Source organism: Gossypium hirsutum, chromosome A12, assembly GCF_007990345.1.
Source record: "Gossypium hirsutum isolate 1008001.06 chromosome A12, Gossypium_hirsutum_v2.1, whole genome shotgun sequence".
NCBI classification, from domain to species: domain Eukaryota; kingdom Viridiplantae; phylum Streptophyta; class Magnoliopsida; order Malvales; family Malvaceae; genus Gossypium; species Gossypium hirsutum.
Genome location: NC_053435.1, coordinates 101,419,989 through 101,447,381, shown reverse-complemented (window position 1 = coordinate 101,447,381; position 27,393 = coordinate 101,419,989). Strand labels below are relative to the sequence as shown.

General features: G+C 29.2%; 1 protein-coding gene across 1 annotated transcript; it reads right to left on the bottom strand.

Annotated features, from left to right (window-relative positions):
- Positions 1-19,420: 19,420 nt before the first annotated feature.
- LOC107933516 (protein RFT1 homolog) lies at positions 19,421-26,129 on the bottom strand. Its single transcript, XM_016865747.2, is given in 15 exon segments — positions 19,421-19,802; positions 19,942-20,029; positions 20,032-20,119; positions 20,204-20,256; positions 20,639-20,794; positions 21,119-21,256; positions 21,671-21,742; positions 22,603-22,677; positions 22,863-23,026; positions 23,473-23,591; positions 24,086-24,237; positions 24,740-24,897; positions 25,445-25,539; positions 25,629-25,708; positions 25,830-26,129. Coding segments are annotated over 15 exon segments (1,587 nt in total). The 5' UTR covers positions 25,918-26,129; the 3' UTR covers positions 19,421-19,741.
- Positions 26,130-27,393: the final 1,264 nt, after the last annotated feature.

Below are 27,393 nucleotides of genomic sequence, written 5' to 3'. Positions count from 1 at the left end.
TTTTCCCACCATATCACCAGTTTGTTGTTTTAAAACAAATCCCTATTTTTTTATACCTCTAGATATTATATTTTATCAAAATAAACATATATACATACCTTCATTCTGTGATCTGTAAATGATTGAAAGGGATATTATAACAAAAACAAACAAAATCCAGAGTCTCAGGTTTAAAGGTAGAGTGTATATTAATATTTGCAAAAGCAATAGCCACTTGATGTTGGATATAACTGGTGTTTACGTTTCAGATTTTTGGTTATATCAGTCGTATATTAACTTCTTTTTTTTATAGGTAAACTGATATTTTAATGCTAATGAGGATTTAATTTATCATCATTCAATTATGTTTTTTTCACTTAATTACTATATTTTATAAAATGATCATTTAATTATTTAATTTTCATATCATTTAATTGTATTAGATTAATTTTTGATATTTTCATTTTTACCTTAGTCAGCTGGTGATAAAAAAGATAAAATTAAATAATTAGATAACTATTTTGTAACTTTTAAAAGTTAGATGATAAAAAAAATTACTAATAATTAAATGGCCATTTTAAAACTTTTTATAATTGAATGAAAAAAAAAATTAGATGACCTTTACTATACTTTAACCTTAATTTATTGATCCAAATCATATTGAATATATTAAAATTGTTATTTAATATAAATACAAAATTGTATAATATTAATTTTTTAGGAAAATATGATTATATATTTACATTTTTATTACGAAAATGTTCTTCGAAAAAATGAACGATTAATTATATAATATATTCTATTTTCATAAATAGAGATTCAACCTCCAATCACCGCACTAATTTTTTGAAATTTTCAAATAATATTTACTTATACACATTATTAACCATGTTGGCAAAGATATAATTGTGGTTTTACTAGCACTAGTAACAAACACTATTAGTTATTATAATGATTGCTTATAATTTTGTATACTCTGAATAATTTACTTTTAAATCTATAAGGCATGGTAATTATGTCTCTTACCTTTCAAGTTTGTTTTTTTTTTTAAGTTATCTTTAACAATAATGGTTATATTCAACTTATCAAACCCATCCAATCAATAATTTTCCAAAAATTAAATTAAATTATTCTATTTAAAATATAATATTCAAATTGGATTTTAAAAAAGTAAACTAAATCAACTTATCAAAGTGAATACATTTGATTCAACTACTTAAAAGGATTATTATGTCTTTTACAATTCCAAATTAAGGAGATGACTAGCCTTGGCTATCGGAGCAACTGACTCTACGGATAGAGACATGGATATACGTATTAGAAGAATGATACATCGGACTGGACCCAATTTGAATTAATTCTTAATATGTTTGTGAATTATTTCACTTGTGACGTTCATGGTGTGATTTACCTAAATCCTGAGTTAGTCACCGACCATGCGTATGTAACTCATGTGCTTTGATATAAGTGGAGATTTATGCTCTAAAAATAATCAAACCTATAGTCGATATGTTGGGTACATGACTTTACTGGCAACAATGAAATTCATAGCCCAATTAAAGAGTTAATGATATCATTTCATTAGAATTGTGTGGATTGATAAATATGGAACGTGACCATGAGTTGCTTATTCTTGAACAAATAATTTATTACAATCATTAGTTGATAGTGTTCATATTAATCATTAAGAAGATACGATTGTGACAATAAGATAAAATAGGGTTGTATTGAGTGAACAGGTTTAACTCAAATGAATCAATGATATTATATGAGAGTAACATACACATGTCAAGGTTAATGGACAAAACAATTAGATGAATTGCTTTCATAAAAAGTATACAATAAGGAGTTTTTAATTATGGTACTTCTTGTGAACTGACTCCATAATTAAGTAAATTGCAAATTACCGGAACGATGTTTCTGGATATAATTGCAATTCGCAATTGCTCGAGCCTAATTGTATATGTCTGATTAGTCTCTCCATTAGCTCAACAAAAGTTTGATCAGACTACATTTGAATTAGAAGAAAATTTTATGATTTTAGAAATAATTTAATTGAGTCAATTTATTCGATGTAAAACTAAATTGGGTGGTCGTGTGAATTATTCAAGAATTTGATTAAAGAATGTTCTTGAAAAGTTAATTTGAAAAATTTCAGTGATTTTTTGAAAAATTAATTTTGATAAAATAAAATAAATTAAAATAAATATGATATTTTTGGAAATCAATCTTCAAGTCAGACAATTAGCCCAATATACAATTGAACTTGAAAAATCAAATCCGAGATCAAGACCCAAAACTGGTTGAACCAGGTTAGGTGTATGAAACTGGGTTGACAATCCAATCGGTGGTTGGATCTGACTGGTTAGTCCATCACTGGCTCGAACTGAACTAACAGCAACCGAATTAGCTATTGCACCATCAGCTAGGCATTCACATGCCTAGTTGGTGCGACATTGTTCAAACGATTAGCACCCGCTCCAACCACAGCACCGGCAAACTCGAGAGGAGGTGTCGAGCCGACCAAACCCATTCAGGCAGAGCAATGACAGTCCGAGGTGTTGGGAGGAGTTGCGTCGGTGATGACACCGTTAGGCACGATGGCTACAACAATGATGATCCGACGGTCAGGAATGATTTTTTGGTAATAAAATAGTGTAAAATTAGACTCTTAAGGGACTCTTGAAATTCAATTTTAAATAATATGCGAAATAAGTGCATATATATATATATGCACGAACCATTTAAAGAAAAACAAAAAAGTCCAACAAGCAAAATTCTGTGGAATCATAAATCGGGCGGTGGCAGACTGGCAGTGTTCATCAGAATCAAATATAACACTATCAGTTGTCGTCAATCTTACTATGATGTAAAAACATAAAAAAGCATTTAGAGTGGGCTATTTGCAATCGAATGTTTGCGCATCTTTATCTAAATTTATGGATGATAAAATATTTCCAATTCTGTGGGGAAAAAAAATCCAATTTGATGAGTTTCCTTATAGTACCGAATTTCTAGAGCTGTGATGGATATTTATTTTTGGAAAATGGATTTGGACGTTTCAATTGAAATTTCTAGAGCTGGGTTTTGATCAAACTTGCAATACCACTTAAAAAATTATTAAAATATCCCTCTTCATTTATATATAATTTAATTACAAATTTTTCTTCATTTTATCTATTTTTGGCATGTTTTAGTTAGATATATTAATTTTTATAATTAATTTTTTATTTATTTTGTAGAAATTAATATACTATTTCAAAAAAAATTATATCATACCTAGATCAAATGGAAGTTGGACTTTTATTTTTTAAAATTGTAAATAAAACGAAAAAGTATAAAAATATTGTGAAAACCGGGATGACCCCCTGCTAAATAAAAACCTGGGCAGGCAGGGAACTATTAAAGTAATTCACCCAAAATTCTCCTCAATAAAGTAAATGTATACGTACGATGAATATATATTTAAAATTTCAATTTGTGAACTGAGTTTGACTTTGATAAAGCTTTTCTCCATCATCCCCATATTTACTTTGTATCATTAATGCTGGTAAAGCATTTATTAAGATTAGGAACACAATCATGATTCATGAATCATCCCCACATCCCGTTTCTCTTTCCTTTTATTTTTTTAATTTTTGCAACACTCCCACATTCCGTTTTCTTTCCTTTCATTTATTTATCTGGATTTTTACAATATTCTATTTCACATTTTTTCCTCTTTACTTAGTTATAATTTCTTTTTATTTGTAAATAGAAAGATAAACATGTTTAAATTTACGTTCTTTTACTTTAATAATGATGTCAATTTTAATTAAATTAAAATTTAATTAATTTTTTTCAATAATTTATATTAATTTAGTTAACATTATTTAAAAATCTTTAAATTTAAAAGTTTGAAGAGATTTATAAATAATTTTAAAACTATATAAAAAATTACGCTTAATCAATAAATTTTGATTCAATGGTAAAATTGATGCCTTATGATATTTGAAATTTTAAGTTTGACTTTATAAATTCCTTTAAAAAACTAAGCTACCTTCAACAGGTTTTAATTATTGGTAATGAAATGCATGGATCATTATGTAAATAAACTATTCTGGATTTAAATTAATTAAAAAAAACTTTATTGATAGCAAGGAATTTCTTCATACCCTAAAAATACAAAGAGAAAAGAGTATATAACTATCTATATATATACACATAAAAAGGAAACAAAGTAGCAAAATATGTTGAAAATGATGAATAAAATTGTTTATTTTCATATTTATTATTATGAATTTAAGTAGATAAATTACTAGAATTTTGTAAAAGTGCAAATTTGTCGTTTCCATGAAACTCATTTCATTTTAAGTGAAATGGAATGTGTTAAATTTTATGTAGCGAAACTAGTAGTCAGCCAATATATTTGAACATTGAAAAAGAATAATAATTTAATGCAAAGCAAGTAAAAACAAAAACGAAAGAAGGAAAAAAAAATGTTATATATTGAAATCGCAACACATATAGACACACACACAGAGCAAAACACGAGAACGACAGTTCCACAGTTTCGAGAACTACAAGGCAAGCAAAGCAAAAGCGAAAGCAAAGTTTTCGTCACCCAACAACAAAACCGGCATCCCACCTTCATTCCCTACAGAAATGTTCAGTATAATAAAATATTAATCCAAATTAAATGAGATGAAAAAAAAAACCAAAATAAAAGTGGACCAAAAAAAATAAAATTAAAGTGAGTGGATAGTGGATTCGTTTGCTTGCAGTGTATAAGGTAGGAAAAAATATGTGAATTATGTACGTAGGAGTAGTCGCATTCTCTATCATTTTTCCTTCTTTGCACCGCGCGCATGCCTTCCTCCTCCCATTTGTTTTGTCTTTTTATGTTCCACGCCTTCTATCACTTTATTTTGATTTTTTAAAATTAAATTCCATCCTTTGTTATAATGTTGGAGGACTTAGGTTTTAGCTAATTAATTAATTAATTAAAATAAATGCTGCTCACGCTTTTACTTAAGAGTAGATTTGAAATAGAAATTTTAAAAATTTCATTTCAGTTTTATTTTGTATAGATATGTAAGTTCCTTTAAATTTATTCTAATTAATTATTGAATGAGTTGTTCACTTCTTGCCTTTATAATTTATTTTAATTAAAACTATTGATAGTGATAAAGTTGTTGCTTAAAAGAAAATTGCTTTGCTTTAGATTTGGTAGCAATATATGTATATATATTGCATTTCGTAATACTAAGTTTACGACTTTATATTTGCAAAATGAGCCTTTGGTAAATGGCACCCGAAGCTGAACAGGTAGGCGCAATAGATATTAGGTCTAATTTCTCTCTCGGTCCCTAGATTTTTTTTTTTGCATATTTGAAATTTATTTTCTCTATTTAATTAATGTAGTTCAAAAAATGTTAAATAGCATTCTAGATATTGCATTTCGAAAGGGACTTGGTATCATTGTTTGGGTATTATCCTGTACGTTCATAAAGACATGGATTTGTGATGATGGTTTTAAACCAATGAAAGGAAAAATCATGGATTATTGGAATCCCGACAAAAAGAAATAGTCAAATGATAAGTCAAAGTACAAAAATACCCATTTACAAGACTGTGGGTATAATACAGTACACGTATACAAGTGCCGCACAAAAACATTTAAACATTTGAAAAAATGGAAAAAAAATTAGGGAAAGAAAACAAAGGTACACAAAAAAATTTAAAAGAAAAAAGGCTACATTAGGCTGATGATTGCTGATGGGCACAACACAACCCCTAACGGGGTCCCAACAACATTACAGTTCTCAGCTTCTCCCAAAAGAAGGCAGAGCAGAGGCCTGAGACTCAGAGAGAGAGGAGCAGCAGCAACATTGCAATGGCGGGCCTGGCTTGGCCAGGACACGCCAGGGAATGGTGGGTGGGGTCCAAAACCCTTTTCCACTTTGTCCCCCTCATACCATTCATTCGGAAAAGGGAAGGCTATGGCCTATGGATGGATGGCAAATGGGCTAGTCATGACATTCCCATTGGGCATTACGTAATAGAGGGGGTCACGTGTCTGTCATGTGCAGAGGTGGGCGGGGGAAGGCCGGGGTTTGGCGTGAAAGGCATGAAATGATCCTCCTACTACCAGAGTGCAACCTATTTTGTGGCATGACGATGATGAGGATTATGCATGCCTTGCTTTTGCGCCAAATTCATCATCTCAGTTATGCGCTAACTCGGTTCAAGGTTAATGAGTTTTTTTTTTTTTTTTAAGTTTGAAACATTTAGTACTCTCTTTTCTTAACTCTTTGCCTTTTCCCCATCCGGTTTTCCCCCATTTCTTTCGTACAGGAAACCATCCCTTGTCTGTTTAAGTTGAACATGCAGATTGGGCAGCCACCCATTTGTAATATCTACTCTAGATTCCCATTAATTGATGCTGTTTTCCGTAATCATATTTCTATTATCTTCATAATAATTAATAGCCTCTTCACTCATTTGCCTATTGGCAAACAGTCTCGTGCTTCTTGGTCTGTTGCTAAAATATATTGGGAACCATTTATTTAGAGGAAAGAACATATTATATCAGTAAGTGATTCTCAAAAAATTTACCCCTAAATTTCAGGAAGTGATTGGTTAAACAAGTAAATATGGATAAAAAATTTCGGTCAAACAAGTAAAAGACGGATATTGTGAGGAATAGGGGTTGATTTGTTAAGAAATTGAGGGAAGTCCGAGGATCTTTAAAAATCAAATTTTCGTTGTGATTTCATAAATGACACTATATATTTTTAAACTATTTTTAATTAATATCATAGCCTCACGAATTTAACCTTAATTTTATTTCACAATATTTTAACTTTAATTTTTTTCTAAATGTTGTGTTAAATAATTAAATAAAAAATTAACCAATCCTAAAATTTAGGGTTTATAGTTAGTGTTAAATTTATGATGTAGAGTAGAGTTAGGGTTTGAGATTTATATTTCGCTTAGGATTTTAAGGTTTACTACTTAAAATTTTACAATTTAAGATTGTTATTAAGATTAAAGGTGTTTTGTATGAGGGTCTGGCGTCTAAATTAGAATTTTCGAAAATCCTTAATTTTTATTAAAATATTTGCATTTATTATAATTTTTCTTTATTGGATTTTTTTTTGTCAATTCTAATTGTAAAACTCATTTTAAAAAATCAAAAAATTATTTCTTCATGCTATTAGATTATTTCTCTTGTAATTATTTTATCAAATTCCAATAATGAAAATTTATTTTTTTAAAAATATTTAACAAAATGCAATTACAATTTTAAAATGCATCGTTTTCAAAATACTAATATTTTTCATTATTTATTTGAATTTTTTTTTTGAGAAATGTAGGTTATTAGAATTTCATGAGTAAAAAATATATATAAAAGAAAAATAATATTAAAGTAAATAGCTTAAAATTTATGCAAATGGATCATTAGGTTTGTATTTTATAATGAGACGATTAAATGGAATAAGATTTTGTGAAATATTAGAAACCCAATTTTTTTTAGTTGGAATTTGAATAAAGAATTTAAGTTATTCAAATCTTCTTTTAAGCCAATAGTACAAGGGAATAGAGTAGTATGTACAAGAAGATCATCTTTGGAAATCCCTTGCAAATTTCAAAATTCACAAGTAATTTCATTTTTGAAATTTCAAAAAAAAATTATAGAATTGAAATTCCTTCTCTAAATTCCTCGTCTAAATATACTCTTAAGATTTAGAATTTGAGTTTTTACGATTTAGGAGTTAAACGATTTAGATTATGATTTTAAGTTTGAGATCTTAAGGTTTATTATTTAGAAGGTTAGGGCTTAATGTTTTGGCTTGAGGTTATATTTGCTTTGGTACATAAACAAAAGCAAACACATAAAACTTAAGAGGATATTAGTACGTTTAGAATTTTGGTTTAGATTTAGGGCTTAAGGTATTAAGACTCAAGGTTTAAGGATTTGAGTTTTAGATCTTGAAGTTAAAAAGTATATTTTAGGATATTTTAGATTAAAATTTAATTTTTTGAATTTTGTTTAAGAATAACTTTTAAGGTTTTATATTTTTTGACTTATAATTTTGGGTCTACTATTTTGAAGGTTGATATGCAAGTTTGTCATTATTCTTTATTTTTATTGATATTTTCCATTTTGCTTTTGAAATAAAATAAATTTACCACTACATTTTAACTTAATTAAACTTTTGCCTTAAACTCTCTCACCAAAACAATTGAACATTACGGAGAACATTCGACAAACAACCTTGCCATAGGTTCCGTGAGAAAACTCACCTTTATAGTCTCACTTAGATGTCACACTTAGTAGGTCATTGGGGTAGGGAACTCAATGGTTAGGGTCTATGTCCAACTTCCCTTTCTATATTCTTTAAGGTGTGAACTGTCCTCATTTTAGTAGCTCTTCGCATCTGCCATGGTGGGAGCCATCATAACAAGTCACCTCCAAACTTTGTGTTGCAACAAACTCAATATTGAATTTTACCACGTAACTTTTCTTTATTGAATTTTGCTGCTAAAGTTTTATATTTAATTGAATTTTACTATTCAAATTTAATTTAAAATAATTTGAAGGCAAAATTGAATTAAAAATTATTTTTAGTATTTTATTTTAATTGATAATAATAAATTAATCACTATAATATTAAAAACTAATAAAACTTTTTAATAAAATAAAAAATTTCAAAATTTCTTTTTAATGTATTTTATTTTTCAGGTATTTCTTTCATTAAATAAACATAATTTATTATTTTTTAATATTTTTTTAAACAAAATTTTTTTATACAATGCTCATCTACTCATAACCTCGTATTATTAAATCAGGGGAAAAACATATATAAATATATTTGAAGTCACATCCTTCATGTAATCGTAATAGCAACAATGTCAACTAAGATAGGGTTCAACCGACTATAAGTGAGCTTGATATTAACTATTAAAATTGAATATTTGAATGAGTATTTTTGTTACTAAATTTTATTTCAAATCATGAAAACCAATATTGAGCAGTGAAGTTTTAATTAACAAAATCAAAGTTAGTGTCAAAATTGACTAAAATTCAAAGTTTAGTAGTAAAATTTATTCATATAAAAGTTGAATGATAATTTTACCTATATTCTCAAAGTATAATGAGAAGCATAAATTAAAATGACAAATGTTAATATTCACACTTTAAACTAACTTCTTCTTTACTTTTATTTGTATGTTAATTAGATTTTAAAAATCAATAACCGATTCTTTAAATGCTTAAAAAAACAAGTTTTCAGAGCTGTCCTGATGTATATACTATGGATTTATTTTTCATTATTTTTCAAAACTGCATTTTACAACCATAAGTAAACATATATAAAAGGACCTTGACACCTGTTCAGTTTCTTTTTCTTTTTGCATTTTATACAATATTGGTCAAATATCACTTTTAGTCCCTCTACTTGACAAATGTTTAGTCTTTCTCTCTTCTTTGCATTTTACTGAAAATTGATCAAATATCACTTTTGGTCCCTCTACTAGACCTAAAATTAAGATTTAATATTTATACTTGTATTACTACAACAATTTGGTCCTGTTTTTCCTTTTATAATGTTTTGTCCAAATAATTAATATTTTTGATTACTTTGATAAACTTTTTGGCGTAAATTTTTTTAAACAAAATACTCTTTTAACAAAAAAATATTTTGGCTTGATGAGTTGAAATAATTTTTTTTTAAATATGCATCAACTACTAGAAATTATTAACACTGTTAATTATGTGGACTAACTAATGACATGAATTTTCCCTTTTTTAGTCATTATAATATAATAGTAAAATTGCAGCTGTAATTGGCCAATTTTGGCCTGGGCCCCCAAAAAATAATAACCGATTAAATAAAGCCAAATGATGCATCAAAAAGGGACAAATTGAAAGACAGTCATTAAATTGGGGCCAAATAAAAAAGATGAAGAAAGCCAAAGAGTTATCAGATTTTGTTAACTTGATAAAAAGCCAAAAATAGGAAGATATTATTTTATTTTATTTTATTATTAAATTAGTTAAGCTATTTTTAGTAAACCCATGTATATAAATAGAGGTATTTTGTTCACTTAGAAAGGGAGAGGAATCGAGTGTGAAGGAAAATTTTCGGAAAGGTGATTCTCTTTTTTCGATTAGACTCAACATCTCGTGGTTTTTTTTTTTTAAATCCATTTGCAAAGAAGAAAATAAAAAGAAAAGGATAAAAGAGGGGTACCTGAACTGTTGATATGTCGTTGGAGTCTCTCCTTCATCAAAATCAAATCCGACAGAGAGCGCTTTCTTTTTGATTCTTGGTGGTTGAGAATGTCAAGCCCTTGAACAAGGCTCTTATGGGAGTGAAAAGGGATGTTTAGTTTTTTTATTTCTGCTTTTAAAAGACTAAGTGCTTTAAATTTAGGATTTATTTTTGGTTTTATAATGAATCTGAAACGGCACCGTTTAGGTCCTGCTTCAGTGGTTCCCCGTATAAGGCGACCCTATTCAACCCGACCCAGTACCCATGAGGATCCGCACGTTTTGCTTAAAGGGGATATCTGCACGATTAGTCCCTTTCTCGTGCGCAGTCCTATGATTGGGCCCTACTCCAATTTTCTTATTCTTATTTTGTCACTGAAAGTTCAGCATTGTTTCAAATTAGTCCGCGTTTAAACACTGCTTTTCGGAGATTTCGCACACTTTATTTTAATCTTTGATTTTGGTTTTTACTGCAATTAAGTCTGTTTTTTTTTAGTTTATGTGTTTTATTCTTTATAATTTATTCATTATTTATCGTTAAAAGAATTTGTTGTACATTTTTATTTTTTCGTTTGATCTCGCATTTAGTATTTTTTTTACTTACTTTTGTATATTTTTATATTGTTTTTCAATTTTACTTATATTAGATTCTTTTTTATATTTCTATGTTTTAAAATTTTATGTGATATTTAATTTAAATATTTTTATACATTTTATATATTTACACATAATTTAGCTTAAAATTATTTTCTTATTCTATATATATATTATTAATGTTATATTCTTTTATGTATATATTTTCTTTAAAAATCTATTTATATATAATTTATTTCCTATAAAGACCCCGTTTTATCATATATTTTTGTTTATTTCAAATATTTTTATACATTTGTATTTTCATGTATCAATTATTTATATTAAGTTTTTATTTTACGTATATTATTTATGTAGATTGATATATGTATTATTTTATATATTACTTACCTTGTAATATTTATTTTAAAATTCATTTGTATATTACTATTTAATATATTATTTATTTTTATCTATTTTAAACTTTTATATCGATTGCTTGTTTTAAAATTTTTTGTACTGTTTGTATAGTGATGTTTTCAAATTTTCTTTCTTTCATATTATTCATTTTATTTTATTTTAAAACTTGTTATATTCCATTTGTGTAATTTGCTTGGAATTTCTTTTAAATTGGCTTTTAATTCATTATCCTTCAGTTATTAATATTAGTATTTGTATGGTATATGATGGGTTGTCATTGCATGTACCCTAATTTGTTCCTTTGTGTTTTTTTTTTATTTTTTATCATTCATGTAATATTATTGCCAGATATTTTTCTTTCATGCTCGATACTATGCTTGTATGTTTCTTATTATTACATCAGGTTTTAAATTTCAATTAACGCCCAATATCGATTGCCTTTTATCTTTAAGTAAACTAAACGAATATATTTTGAGCCGGTTTTATAATCACTTATTCGAAAACTTCTCAAAATAAGGCAATATTTCATTTTTGGAATTTGAGAAATCGTGTCCTAACGAGCTGAGTTTCGATTTTCCATTTGACCAAATAACCAAATATCCTTTTAAAATTTCGTTCGTGCTTTCTTAAATTAAAAAACAAGGTAATATTTTGTGTTTGAAAATTCGGGAAATAGTGCCCTAATGTGCTAGGTGTCGATTTTCCGTTTGACCAAACAACTGAATATCCTTTTTTTTTTGAAGCATAAGTTTTGTAAACCCTGAGAGGATCTTGGTTTCGAGGGTTTAAAATGTCGCATCCTAACGTATTGGACGTGATATTTTGTTCTTTTGGAATAGGAGAATCTTAAAATCCAACTTGAGTTGTCCACGCATTTTTAAAGGGATCATATTTTAACATTTTTTCAAATTTTCAACGTTAGGACATTAATTAATCAATTGGTACCAATTTTGGATGTTGCGAGGGTGCTAATCCTTCCTCGTACGTAACCGATTCCCGAACCTGTTTTATAAGGTAATCCAATCACACTTAAACAAAAGGATTGGTGGCGACTCCAAACTTTCATTTTGTAAAAGTCGATTCCCGTTTTTCAAAAAATGGTTTTGACAGCAGTTTCGATTTCTCTACTATGCTCACATATGATATTTAATATATACATTAATTTTACATAATTTAATCCTTTACTTTTACAATGCATTAACTAGTTCAAATAATTTACATACTTATATGTAATAGTTATATATATTTTTGTTATACTATCATATACTTTTTACGTTGACAAGTTTCTAAGAATAAAAAAAAAAGTTATTTATAGTTAAAAGGCTAAAGGTGATTGTTTACAACTATTTATAAATATGTCTTGGCAAAAAAAAGAAAAAATTATGAACGTTGCAAAGTGGCATGACACCGTTTTTTTTTTCTATAGATTATATAATAGTGGTCAAGGTTCAATTTTGGTCTCTATCAAATACTCAAATTTAAGATTTAATCTTTATACTTCAACTTCTTGATATAATTTGGTACCTTAACTTTATTAGGTCATTGATTAGGCCAAATACTTTATTTTGATTAGGCTTATATGTCAAAAAAACCCTTAAAAAATACAATAAAAAAACAATTAAGCACATGTATTAAATTTGCACCCAATTAAGTCCGTACCATTAATTACAATAATCAATTAAGCCCTTTCGTTAATGGTTTTTTTTATTGACCATATTGACTATTAAAATAGCCAATTAGAAAGTGACATGTGATAATTTTTAATTTAATCTAATATTTTTCCAATAAAAAAGATTAAAAAATTATCAAAAATAAAAAATATTAATAAAATATAAAAATAAAAATTGATATACACTTATAAAAACCATAAAAATATAAAAAATCGAATAAAATCAAATAAATTATAAAAAATATATTTAAATTTTAAAAAATATATTAAAATTCTATAAAATCATAAAAATTATTAAAATTATTAAAATTGATATAAACTTATAAAAATTAAAAAAAATCATAAAAACTTGAAGTGGATCAGATTAGTCAGTTGGATCAATTAGATTGAAATTGGCAAAGGCACTGATCCAAAGAAAGCCATTAGACTTGTTGACTTAGGAACCGGATGGTTGAACCGTTTTTTTTAATTTTTTAATGTTTTATTTAATTGAACTAGACGAACCATTCGAACTGGGAAATCGGTAACTGAGCGGTTTGGCCACCAGTCTGATTTTGAAAACCTTGGTTAAAATATTTCATTTTGGCATATGCTAATGGTTGGATAATAGAATTTTGGTTTGAAAAAAATATTAAAAAAATAAAAAAATCGGTTCTACTACCTAATTCCCAGGTCAACCGATCTAATGGCTTTCCTCGGATCAGTACCCTTACCGATTTCGAGCAAACCAGTCTAATTTAAGTTTTTATTTTATTTTTTGTAATTTGTATAAGTTTATATCAATTTTAATATCTATTTATATTTATTTTATTTTTAAGATTTTTAATACGTTTTTTTAACTTTAAACATGTTAAATAAGTTTAATTAAAATTTTTTATATTTTTTTAGAATTTATTAGATTTTTTAGAGTTTTATAATATTTATAAGTTTTTAATGTTTTGTTTTAAATATTTTTTAATCTTTATTTTTTCTATTTTTATAAATTTTTTTATGATTTTTAATCATGGGAAAAATATTATATTAAACCAGAAGTTGCCATGTGTCACCATTTGATTGGCCTGTCAATTTATTTTAATGGTCGAAATTGTCAATGATGGAAACCGTTAACGAAGGGGCTTAATTGATTATTTAGTTAACAACAGGGGTTTAATTGTGTGAAAATTTAGTACTGGGGCTTAATTGATATTTGTGCATTTTCTTAAGGGCTTTTTTTTCTGACATATAAGCCTTTTGATTAAAATGATGATGTAATTTTAAGAGTCGTTAACACCATTAGAATTATCAATTAAATTCACGTCCTTTGCAATGTATTTTTTTTACATGAAAATTTATTGGTGTTAAATTTTTAAATATGAAAAATAGCCCTTGAGTACAAATTTAACAGAAAAAAAGCCCTTAAGAAAATGCAAAAATGTTGCTCCAAGGAATTTAACAGAAAATTTTATTGGTGTTAATTATTGAGGTTAAATTTTTAAATTTAAAAAATAGTGAGATTAAATTCTAATAAAAATATAAGAGTTTAATTCTAAATGTATAAAGAATAGAAAGACTTAAATTATATTGAAAAGTTAAATCTATAAATTAATTAAGAAAATAATATATAGTGGTGCGTATGGGTAAGGTATTATTTGGGATTGAGGAAGGTAATTTGGAATTTCAAATCATTCAAATTTTATTATACTTAATTTGATTAATTAATTTAAACCGTTAATATAATTACAAATTTTAAAAAATTGAGAATACGAAAATTGGAAAAAAAAAAAAGAAAAAAAGAGAGGCAACAAGAATAAATTAATTACTGTTCTCATTCCCCTTTTGCCTGCAACTTGTAGTGCCCAAGTTCCGAGAGCCTTTATGAAAGGCACTTCCCATAATTATAAAATTTGTCAACATTATATCAAATAGAAATTCGTAAAATTATTATTTTTTCAGTTAAAATTTCATTGCTGGCATATAACACGAGGAGTTTGTCAGATTATAAATTGAATAAAATATTAAAATATTTGATAACTGTGCTTTATGGAATGTAACAAATATTTTTAGTAATAATATAATATTACTTAACATATTACATGATGTACGATTTTAGTATTTAGTTAATACATTGTAAAATTAATTAAAACCACATTTTACTAAATTATTTTTATACATTTTTTTTCTATTTTTTGGTCTTTGTTACACAGTGTTTTAATCTTATAGTATTTTATTTTATTTTATTGATAAAATAATGTATTTCTCTAATAAATTAATTTTTATTTTTAATTTTTTAAATAAATAAATTAAATTGAAGTAAAATAATAAGTAGTTAGTTCTTCTTTTTTATTAGTGTGACACGAAAAAAGAAAGAAAATTACATTTTTTTAATTAAAACATGTTACTTGCTATGATTTAAGAACAATTTAACTAATATTATAAGCAAGGAATAGTAAATTTACTATAAATGTAACAACATAATATAATAGACAACATATTAAATTTTCTCAACTTACTTAAAATTATATTAAAGAATTGAAGAATTTAATTCGTTAAAAAAATTATTGATTTAGGATAATATTTGAATTTTGAATGGGAAAATATTATTTTAAGCTGAGCCCTCTAAAGGTACCATGATCCTCAAAATAATAAATACTTGATAATAAGTTAGGCACTTTATAAAGAGGTAAATGAATCTCCACTTTTGATTAGATGAAGTATGCATGAGAGAAAGATGCGAGGAGAGTTTGTAAGTCAGGGGAAGTTAGAATTTTTTTTTAAATTGAGATAAAATTATAAAATTTGGGTTAAAGCTAAAAATATTTTATTATGTTAATGAAAAATATAATTTATATTAATATATATTTTACATTTTAATAGTTAAAAATTTTTAATTTATGTGAGATTTGACATGCATGATTTATATGAATAAAAAATAAAATATAACTTTTGTATTATTAAAATATTAATCATAAAAATAATTATAAACTAGCATAAAATCACTTGAACTTTTACGTCTATATAAGTAGATTCCTCCTCGTATATATAAAAATTTTCGAATTTAACTTATTGTTTAAAATTTAGTATTAATAAAAAAACAATATATTTTAAAACATTAAAATAAATTACATATTTTGATGAAGAAAAAGTGGAGTATAATATTTTAATTGAGACAAAAATAGATGTTGATGGATGAAAATGAATGGTGTAAAGAGATATATGTAGTTATAGGAAGCAAATGAATGAGAATGTAGTAGCTATAGGAGTGTATGAGGAAGAATTAAGCAGAGTGATCCAAAATATGTGCTATAATGAGAAAGGAAGAAGTGGGTAAGTGAGTTGAGGGTTCCACATGGGAATGATGAATGAATTGAAATGACTGTATAAATTAAGATTGTGTGAGGAGAAAAAGTAAGGAGCTATTTTTGTAAAAAAAGGAACAGTGGCGTTGGCACCCATCTTTTGCATTTGACTAATTCACAGTAACCTCTTGCTGGGATTGGATAGGGGCCTTTATTTTCCACATCAAACATAATAACAATATATTTCTCGTATCCCAAAGTGGACAACAAAATTATGAATGTTTGAAGTATGGGCATGTGAGAGTGAGACCTCATCTATCTTACTCGCAACTCATCAATACTTTACTAATAATTACACTTAATCACTCCCTTAATTAAGCTCAAACGTCTCCATTAACACAACTAGTGTGTTGCCATCATGTTAGATAGAAATGTTTTTTTTCAATTTTGTTAAGGATGTTTTGGATGTTAGAATGGGTAAACCCGTAAATAATCCGTAACACTATACTTGCCGTCATGAGTTCAAATTACACATGCGTGAAGCTTTTCAATAGGCAACTCAAAATTTGGATTGAAGTGGCAGTGAGATTGATATTTGTATGTATTAGAGGAATGGAAAAAGAAAACAGAAAATGGAGCAGATGTAATTAGGTTGGTTGTTTTATTTATGATGATGAAGAAAGAGGCAGAGGGTAGGGACTAAAACTTAAAAAGGTAAATAGGAGAAAGTTGGTTAAAACTTAAAAGAAGATAATTGAGATGTGAATTTGAATAATTAAAAAAAAAACAAACACATTGGAGAGCTTTATAAGAGTGGTGGGGGGGTACATAGCAAAGAGGATTTTGAAACGGGACTGGCGCAGCTGTCCCATGTAGTATCATTACATCTCACGTTCTGCTTTGTTTTTTTATATAAATAAAAGGTGCTTTAATTAATATGAGAGAGCACCGCTACTTATTCTGAGGGACGACGTAAGAATAGACAACCTAATGATTCAGACCTTCCGAAGGAAGAAAATGTTGTAATATTGGAACTGAAATTTTGTGAATTTTCCCTAAAATTAATTGCTATGATATATAAAAAGTAGTTTGTAAGTACATACATACATATACATGTGTGAAGTTATTTTTAGGGGAAGAAGGGAGATTAGATTATACTAAATGGAATGAGTGACTTAATAACATATATTTGAAGGTTGTTGGAGAAACAAACAAATGAAAAGGAATATTGCTGTCCTGTGGTTATTAGGGTATAGGTTAGATTGTTATTTATTATTTTTTTTGAAGCATGATTTTAGGAACATAAACTTTTGAATTCTCAAGTTGCTGTGACCCCCTAATTTGCAGTTCCTATGGAGATGCCAAACCAAAACTTAGTTAAAAACCCATTTGACTAATTAAGGCAGTTCTCTCAAGAAGTTCACTTTTTTCAACTTTCTCTATGGTTAAAAATATATTAATGACAGAAAGCTTTTTGACCAAATTAGAAACTCAAATGAATATGAATGCAAAAAGAGCTTTGGTGGTCAAATTGGCTATGTGTAATGGGGTTTTTTTTGCTACAAAAATGGATTCAGCCATGAATATTATCTATATGGTTAATGTGATACTCAAAATGTTTTTGTTAAGGAAATGCAATAACATTGGAGATTGGAGTGATGTTGGTTTGCACTCACTCTGAAGCTGTTTCACATTCTGTTTTTATATGTATTTTGTTTTTTATATGAATAAGAAATTTTTTTTTTCCCGGGCGGGGTTGGGGGGGGGAATCAATTAAGCATTACTGCATGCTGAAGCAAAAGGGAGGGTAAGCATGAAAAATGAATTCCACTAGGAAAGTGGATGGAATCCAACTGCCTCCTATGTATCAAAAACTCAAAAAATCACCATCATTTTGTTTTAGAAGATAATGTGAATGAAATGCCAACTGAACTACTCAAAGCTGATTTTTCATTTTTTTTGGGGGGGGGTGGGTGGGGGTTGTTGGAATTGGATACTTGCACTCCTAAAATCATATTGGTCTACTTCATCATCATCATTTTCCTATTTGTTTCTCCCACTTTTTTCTACCTTTTGTTTTTTTTTTTCTTTGGTTTGGTTCAAGCTTTTCAAATCTTATAATTGCAAGTTACAAGGTGGTGGTGGCGGATGTGGTAGCCTCCTGTTCATGGAGGAGGACAGCCCATGAACCCCCCCGTGGCTTTCCTTATGAATCATCACTTTCTTCTTTTTGCCTCCCATATGCCTTAATTTCCTTCAATTATATTATTTTAACAATATACAAAAGAAATTGTCCTTTTCTTTTTAATTATGTGGCTGTAGAAAACATTTCAAAACACGCTTAGTATTAATATATAATCATATCAAATTTACTTTTGCTTACAATAATAGGGCCTCATCTCATCACAAATGGTTATTATGGTTTTTTCTTAAACGTTTATAACCCTTTTCTCTCTCCCTCTTTCTTAACGCGTTTTTTGTAAAAGCAAAGACAAATGGTTTTAGTATTTCATACATCACCCAAAATATCATACCTTATCGGTGTAATATTTTAATTCAAGTAAATTTCAAATACAATAATATCTTAATTTTTATTACTTATTTTTTTTATTACACCTTAAATAAGATAAGTATCACTTCCTTATATATATTTTTTTGAATTCTAAAAACTTCACTCCTAATATATCAAATAATTTTCACAAAATTTAACCGGAAAAATTTCACAATGATTCTTATGAAGAAAATTTTCAAGGATAAAAAACACAAAAGGAATAGTTTTATTAAACCCTTTCTCCAAAAAAGAAAAAGAGAAAAACGTGAATGGTTGAGATGTAGGTACACACACACACATACATTATATTGTCTTGTCTCTAGGTCCATCAGAAATTGAACTGTAGGCCCATTCTATTTATTAGCAGAAAGGAATAAAAGCTTTGGTGATTCCTTGGAAGAGGCACAGATAAAACTGCAAAGAAAAGAGAGAACACACTGGCATTGAATCTGCAGAAATTTCTAATCTATCAGTTTTAAACACAGTTCCTCACTTGTCTATTAATTTTCATGGCTAATCGAATATTGTCACCTTCGGGGACATCAACAGGAATTGTCAGTAATAATAACTTCAAAAGTTTGAACCTTTTGAAGAGGAATAGATCAATGGACACAATTCAAAATTTTAAAAGAACAAAAAAAAAAAAAGAAAAGAAAAGGTAAGTGTCATTCAAAAGCACCAAGTCAAGAATATTCTGGCCTGAAAACACTGTAACTTCTGTATATATCTTCAGCTTTATCCTAGTTGAACATTCGGAACAATACAAAATTCTTGAAGTTCTCCTTCACTATACCTACAAGGTACAACTTCTGTTTCTGACAACTCTATTCTACTATTTTTGCATTGCTAGGAAGAATTTCCTTTAAATTTTGTCAATTGAATGAATTTCATAATCACCGTCACAAATCCCGTCACAACTCGTTCAATAGATGATACATAAGAGGAATATTAGAAATAAGCTAAAGGGAGATAATCCTACCTTCAATTTCAAAATGCAGTTATGGCCCTTCTTGATTTCAGTCTGAATGGTCGCGGAAATGGATAATTTTGTTGATAAAAGGCCTCTCACGCCGATAACTACTCATGGAGATAAAATAAAACATATTATAAATGATAAGCATGCATGCCAGGATATGGTATAAACCAATAGTTTGTAACAGATAATAGTTTTAAGAAGTTTAGGGAACTTGAAAGCATAGGATAGGATGATACTTACATGACAAAGGCTGAGGTGCAGAAGAAAGCGAACCCAATGCAAAAATGAATGAAAAAGGATGACCAAAAATTTTCACGGTCAAGAAATACTTTTCTGAAATAAGAGTAGCTACACCCGATAGCAACAGGATTGTCCACCCTGAAGGTAAACAGCTGCAGAAAGAAAATGAGGAAGACTCCTGTGGAAAACAAGGAAATGTGATTCAGTATAAAGTTGAAATTAGTACAACATCGTGATTAACTTGTACAAGCTTAAGTCATACCTGAAAAAAGTGTTTGATGAAAATTGCTGAGTAGATAATCCTCAAAATCATATCTGTTTAATTGTTAAGTAAACCCAACGCAATGAATTTAATCTAACATGATCCTTGTTGCTAGAAATGGACATATTTGAGAAGGTCTATATGGATGTCTGTTAAAAGGCCAGCCTGTAACATATCTGACACAAAGGACGGGAATCAACTTGTAAAAGCTTATATCAGACATTGCTGAAAAGATAATTGCTCAAGACAAACATATTTTTGCCTTTACAGTAACGTCACTGCTTTAGCATAAACCGAATATATTCATCTCTTTCTCTATATAGCTCAACAGCAGTACTTCTCAAAATTTTAAGATGTTCTATGGCACCTAGTTGATTAAATCACTGAAAGCAAATGCTCATAGCTAGGAAATTCGCCTTAATATGATAAGGATACTCAAAGAATTTGCAAGAATCAAACCAATGGCACCAACAGATCGTATCAGTAGGACATTCAATGCTACATATATCAATGAAAATACAAGCAATGAGTTGTTTGAGCATTTGAGTTGGTTCTCAGTTGCAACTGCATGAAGAAATGCTTCAGAGGTCCCTGACACAAAACCAAATATAAGAATAATATCCAGCAATAGCAACTCAATCATCAGCAGGAGGTTTATACAATAATGTCACATCAAGCATGTAACTTTCATCCAGTAAAGTCATATAGTTTTACGTTAATAACAAGAGGTAAAAAATCCAGAATTGTGCCACTTCAGTGTGATGTCATAGCACCTTTGCAAATATACCAGGTTTTGAGGAAACAAGTAAAAAGAGGAAGAATATGACGAAACTGATCTTGTTCAATATGACACTTGAGGAAAATGTTAGGCAGCCGCATACATATTGACAAGCAAAAAAGCCCAAATTTACTAACCATTCATAGCCAAAACAATGATGTAAAGACAATAGTAACGAAGCGCTGCGGAAGCTTCTCCATCACTCCATTTTTGACCATACAACAGTCTGATTAGGCAATAGGAGTAGCTTGGGCCAAAAGCCAAAAATATGAGACCTACAAAATAAGTAGCACCTTGAGGAAAACATAAAAAGAGCATTATGTTTTAAAAGAAAAAATGATTTTCAAGAACATAGGGGTATGCCAAGGCATACCAAACTGATCGAAAGGAAGCAGGTTGTGCCAATTAGTAAAAAAATAAACAAAACAGAGATTATCATTAGAACAAAATTAATTCCTTAGATTAAATTGTACTGTACTATATCATCACTAAAACTAAGAAGCATTCTAAATCAGCCAATAGAAATCATAGTTTCTAATTTTAGAACTATTGTGTTACTATTGTAAGTCCCAAAATTACTTCCAGAACCAATTAAGAATTTCATTACATTACAATATTGTTGGCAATGCCTAGAAAACTGATCCTAGGAAAGGAGGGAAATATCAAGTACAAAAAACTTAAGAACATACCGATTAGTAAAACAAGCTTCAGGGCCTCAGTAAGGCGCCTTCCTAAGTTCTTGCTTTTATTTGGAGACTGTCCTGTCCAGAGATATTTTATCAATATGATACAAGTTAGGAAGCACCATCTTAATTAAGGAGAATGAGCATCTGTGTGTATAAACATTCAAAGGCAACTAAGTAACAAAATATCTCATTTAGAACGTTAAGTCTTCATGGAAGCAAGAAGCAGGTTGTCTGAAGGAAAAGGAAGCTGAGTTCTTGTGTGTGGATAAACATTTTTCACAATAAAAAAAAAAAAAAAGATCACTAATTAGTTTAGGCCTTAGGATGCAACATATGAACATAAAAAAAAACAGGGATGGGAGAAGCTAGATTAACAGGCTGAAGATTCACCATAAATTACCACCTTCAAACTAACTCCCAGAAAACAATTGGATTAGTAACATAAAATGTGATACAAACATATAATATGGTGTTCATTTCATGCACAACATAGAGAAAAACCACCAAGCTACAAGAAAGAATACATCTGTCTGATATTGTGCCAGCAGCATTAAATTAATCCAAGCTCCCAAACACATGTAATCATATTCACTGTACAAATGCTGAACAAAAAGGAAATTTTCTTGTAATTTATGGACAATGGAGAGTGCTACTGTCTTTTCCACCTCCTAACATCCACCTATCCTTTATCTCTCTCTCTTCAAGAAAAAGTGCCTGTTTAATTTAATTGAAGGACATCCTATAGCAATCTGACTTCATCCTATTCATATGGGAGCTATACTTGATGTAAAACAAAAATATGGACACAATTCTGAGAGTTGGGTCCGCAAAGACAAAGAAATGTAGTCAAAAATTAATGTTAACCAGATATGTGATCCTAAGAAACAAGTTTAAACACCTCACAAAATGAACTGAAGAAAAGGACAGTAATAAACCTGATGCAGACCTGGCAAATGTAGAATATGAACTTTCTTCAAAAGGAAGAAATACCAACCTGACCACCAAGCTCCCTAAATTAAAAAAAGAAAAAGAAAAAAGAATGGTTTAGATCAGCCCTTGAAAAAATAATCGCATTTTCTCGATCGTAGTGGAAAATTATAAGAGGCATTGCATTATATCCAACAAAACAGTCCAGCGTCCGAAACCTACCAACTGAAACTTTATAAAGTATGAAGCAAGTGTGCTGATTACTCACCTAGTTTGTCCACAAGTCCATATACAGCTTGGTTATATGGTGTATCCAACCATACAAGGACGATCTTTTCTCCCTCTTGAAGGATCAACTTTCGAAAGGATTGAAGGGTAAACAACATACACATGTTTGAGAGCTGCTTATCAAAATTAATCATATGTCCTAGTCTGCAAAAGTTGTGCGTTATTTATGGATAATCTGGAGAAAGTAATTAAAAGGCAGAGCAAGTAGCTAGCAAACAATTCAGGAAATAAATGTGCTCTTTAGACATAAAAAAAATAAAATAAAATAAAAGAGATGTATTTAGGAGAATCAATGACATATGTATAGAATCAGACAAACAGGGTTGAAGTCCAATACATGGATAGGATTCTCATGGTACTCGGATAAAGCCGTTATGACGACAGCTCTAAGGTATCATCAGGATGTTAATTTATATGAGGAAACCTAAATTTCCATCACGTCTATGTCGAGAAAAGTGGATGGGTATACTTATTTACCATTAATTCAAGTCTACTTTTAATTTTATCCACAAATAAGGGGAAGGAGGACTAACAATTCAAGCATACATATTACCTGAAAAGAATCAGGTCAAGCATAAAAGGACCAGTACCTGAAAGGAATAAGATCAGAACTCCTATATGCACAAAAAAGAAGAAAATAGCTCCAATAGCCCAGAAATATGCAGGCTCCATATGCTGCTTGGGACAACGCAAAGACAATTCCCTTCTCCTGTAAGAATCAGGTTCAAACATATTCATGAAAAAGTTACAAAAGAAGATCTCATAGCAAACCAACATAAATCAAAAGAAAACTGACAAAATCTATGAAAACAATAAAAAAGTATATGCATAAAAAGAAAAGCATAGACACATTAGAGAAGCAGAAAAGGACAATTCATAATAAATGTAAACATGAAAGCTCCTCACATTAAGTGCATAAGTTCATAATCGAAGGCCTAATCACCATAAACCTCAGAAGCAGTCAACCACATGCATCACAAGCAGAAGCAAGAACATTTTAGCGGCTAACCATCATTCACAAGAACACTACATGGCTGGTAAAATTAGAACACCAGAACAGGACAATATATTTCATCTAAGAAAGTTAACCCAAGAATCATTAAACTTATATGCAACCATTAAAAACAGACACAAAACACACCTTGGCAGATCCACAACATGAATATACTAGTACTCGCAACATAATTCCCTTAAAAGCTTTACCATGTTAGTGAGGTTCACAATTAGAATGTACATTGTTACACAGCGTGAAAACGTAGCTAGAGTTTCAACCACCAAGCGCAGTTTGAGTAGAAACAATGTCTGAGAAAGGATATATAGAGGTTCCGCCAAGAGCTCTAATATACATGCAAAACCTGCCAAAGAAAAATAAGCTAGTGAATGAAATTGTTTTAAAAGGAATGTTTCCAGTAGTGAACAGAATAATCAGCTGACTACAATTAAGTTGATCTCATGCAGACTAACGAAATTGTGGTTCATTTAAGATGTAATACTCTGCTTTCAGACAGATTTGGGCAAAAGCAGTGATTCATTGGAGGGAAAATCCTTTTAACTTCTTTTTCAACAAAATACTTGCAATGAGGTTTACATTTTTAAAGTCACTAGAAGTTGCAGCACTGGAATATAATGAAAGAGCCAACATTCGCAAGCACAGAGCTAATTCTATACTGGCTATATCTAAACAAGCCAAAAGCATAAAACTGAAGGTCATCAACAAATGAAATTTGCTATAAATAGCAATTTCACAAGTAATAAAAAGTGAGAGACAAGTGAAAAGAATTGACATTTTTCACAATGAATAGCACTTAGAAAGCCACAAGAATTAGCAGAAAGTTTGGAAGCAGTTATAAGAAATACCATTAATCAAAATAGCTTGAGCATAAGGGTTAGAATGCTGTAACCCTTGCCACCAGAAGACAAATACACATCCTGCAATTGTGATAACCACACCAAGTGGGAAACTCATCCAGGCCACTTTCAACAATGCAGCATTGTCTTTTGCTGAAGCACCTTCACTGTAGTTAAAGACATGGATTCTGGGTGTAAACAAACAGCTAGAATACATAAAGCTAAAAGATCACTGAAGTTCGCAGTGTATCAAAAGGATGAGATGAGACCCAAGAGCTAATCTCTCCTGAACCCAATATAGTTTGATATAAAATCAAGCCTATATAGACAATAAAAGATTATCAAATTGCTCTCATATTATCAAAACTTTAAAAGCATTTGATTGATTTACTTGTATTTCAATTAATTGCATTTTGCTACGACTCTTTAGTGATCCCTGTCCTTAATAAGATAATTACAAAGGTTCATACAAATTAGACAAACTAAAATTTAATGCTTAAACAAAAGGGATAAAAAAAAATTCTTAAATAGAGAACAATGACCTTATTACTTCTTATATAACATCATGTAAAGCCATAAGACCTAAGTTTCTGCCCACTGCCTACATATGAAGCATTATATGAAGAATATAACAAACAAGCAAAATTTACCATAACGAAGCAAATAAAGGAAAGAACATATGCTGAAATCAATGAAAAAGGAGAGAGAAACCACAATTTAATATCAGCACGCATGCAGGCTCGCCGGAATCCTTCGCGGCTAAGAAACAAAACACACGTCACAAATAGATGGAACTGAACGGCATACACCTACAAAAGAAGAAGAAATCAATCTATAGTGAAGTGAAGGTCAATTCTAATGATTGAGAAATGAAGGGAAGAGCATTAGTTGCGGCTACCGCATAGTCCTCCTGGGTGAGGTGCCTCACTATCCATGAATTGAATATGAATGGGATTCCTCTTGACAAAAACTGTGTAGCTAAATCACCCAAACGAAATTCAACCCAAAAAAATTAGAAAAGGAAAAGCAGATAAACACAACTAACTAGCGTTACAATTATAAATAAAAAGGGAGAGAATTAAAAGTTGAAATAACGAACCCAATAAGTACTTGAAAGTACGAGACAGATTTGCACGGTCACCGTCTTTGGGAATTTCAGAGGGAACCGTCGACGAAGCTTTAGACATATTGAATCTGGTCTTACCAGTTGAGATTTTGTTTTGGTTCTTGACAAAATTCAATAGAAAAGCAAATGATAGCTAAAGATTAAACTTATTAGCAAATTAAATGAAAAAAGTAATTGATTGGAGGAATATATATGAAAAAAACTCCAGAAATTTTGCGAGAGCGAGGTAAAAGGAAAGCTATTTTAATAAGAGTCGCATTGAGTATATTAATTGCTGCGGATTAGATTAAAGAATACACATTTTACTATTAGAAATTTGGTCCCAGTAGACACATGGTTTACATGATAGTTACGTGCAATTATTTTGTTATTTTCTTTAGGTGAAATTTTAAATGCAAATAATTACTTTATTATTTGATTTTGATATATGGACTAATTTGTCCTTCAGTAAATGTAGCAAAATGTGATTTAATTTTGGTACTTTTATTAAGTGTAAATCAAACTCTTTCTTAAGAGAAGTTTTTATAGTATCATCAACTTGAGAGTCAATAGATCAGACCCCCAACAAAAGATATTGTTCTTGTATCGGGGTTCTGCCATCGACCTTCACAGATAACTGGTGTACAATTCACGAAAAGGTGTCACAATTGGTGGAAATAAATATCTACAAACTCATGAGAGAGATGTTGGTGTTATGCACAATACTAATTATAGAGAATGTGCCTATAGGGATTCAAACCATCAATACTTAGCTCAAGTGGTACAATTGTTGCAAGGTAAAAGCAACATATGCTTGTTGGTGATTCGAATTCTAGCAGGCGCGTTCTCCATAATTAACATTGCACACAACACTAATGCGTCTTTCATGAGCTTACATGTACTTATCTCCACTAACTGAGAGCCTTTCTTCATGAATTGTACAATATTTCTTTGCGGAGACCTAGGACAAAACTTACCTTAAATCCTAAACACAGGGACAATACCTTCCGTTGAGGGGTCATTTTGTCGTTTCTTTATTTTTGAAATTAAACCTTAAAATCAGAATAAGCATGTGCCATCAAATTAACCACAAGATAAAATTAGTCATTAGATTGTTGGGGTCATTTTCAATTGAATTAAATGTTCTTGACCTTTCACGCATGAAACGATAATTGTGAGACCCTCTCATTTTTTTTTTACTTTTTATTTTTTATCTCTATTAGATAGTATAAAACCAAAATTTCATTATTCAACGATTGGAAATATTAGCACATGTCATGAAATATTATAAAGACTATTCACATTATTTAATGGTTGGTTTGATGCTATGTATTTATTTTAATTTTTGGGGTTTAATTTAAAAAATGATGAACTAATAAATAACCTTTTTATAATTCATATATTTTATAAATTTATAATAATTTTAATTTTTATGAATTTTTTATAAGTTTATAAATTTTTAATATATTTTTAGAATTTTTATAAGTTTTTATAATATTTAAAAGTTATTATGATTATTTTATAACTTTTTATAAATTTATATAAAATTTTAACATTT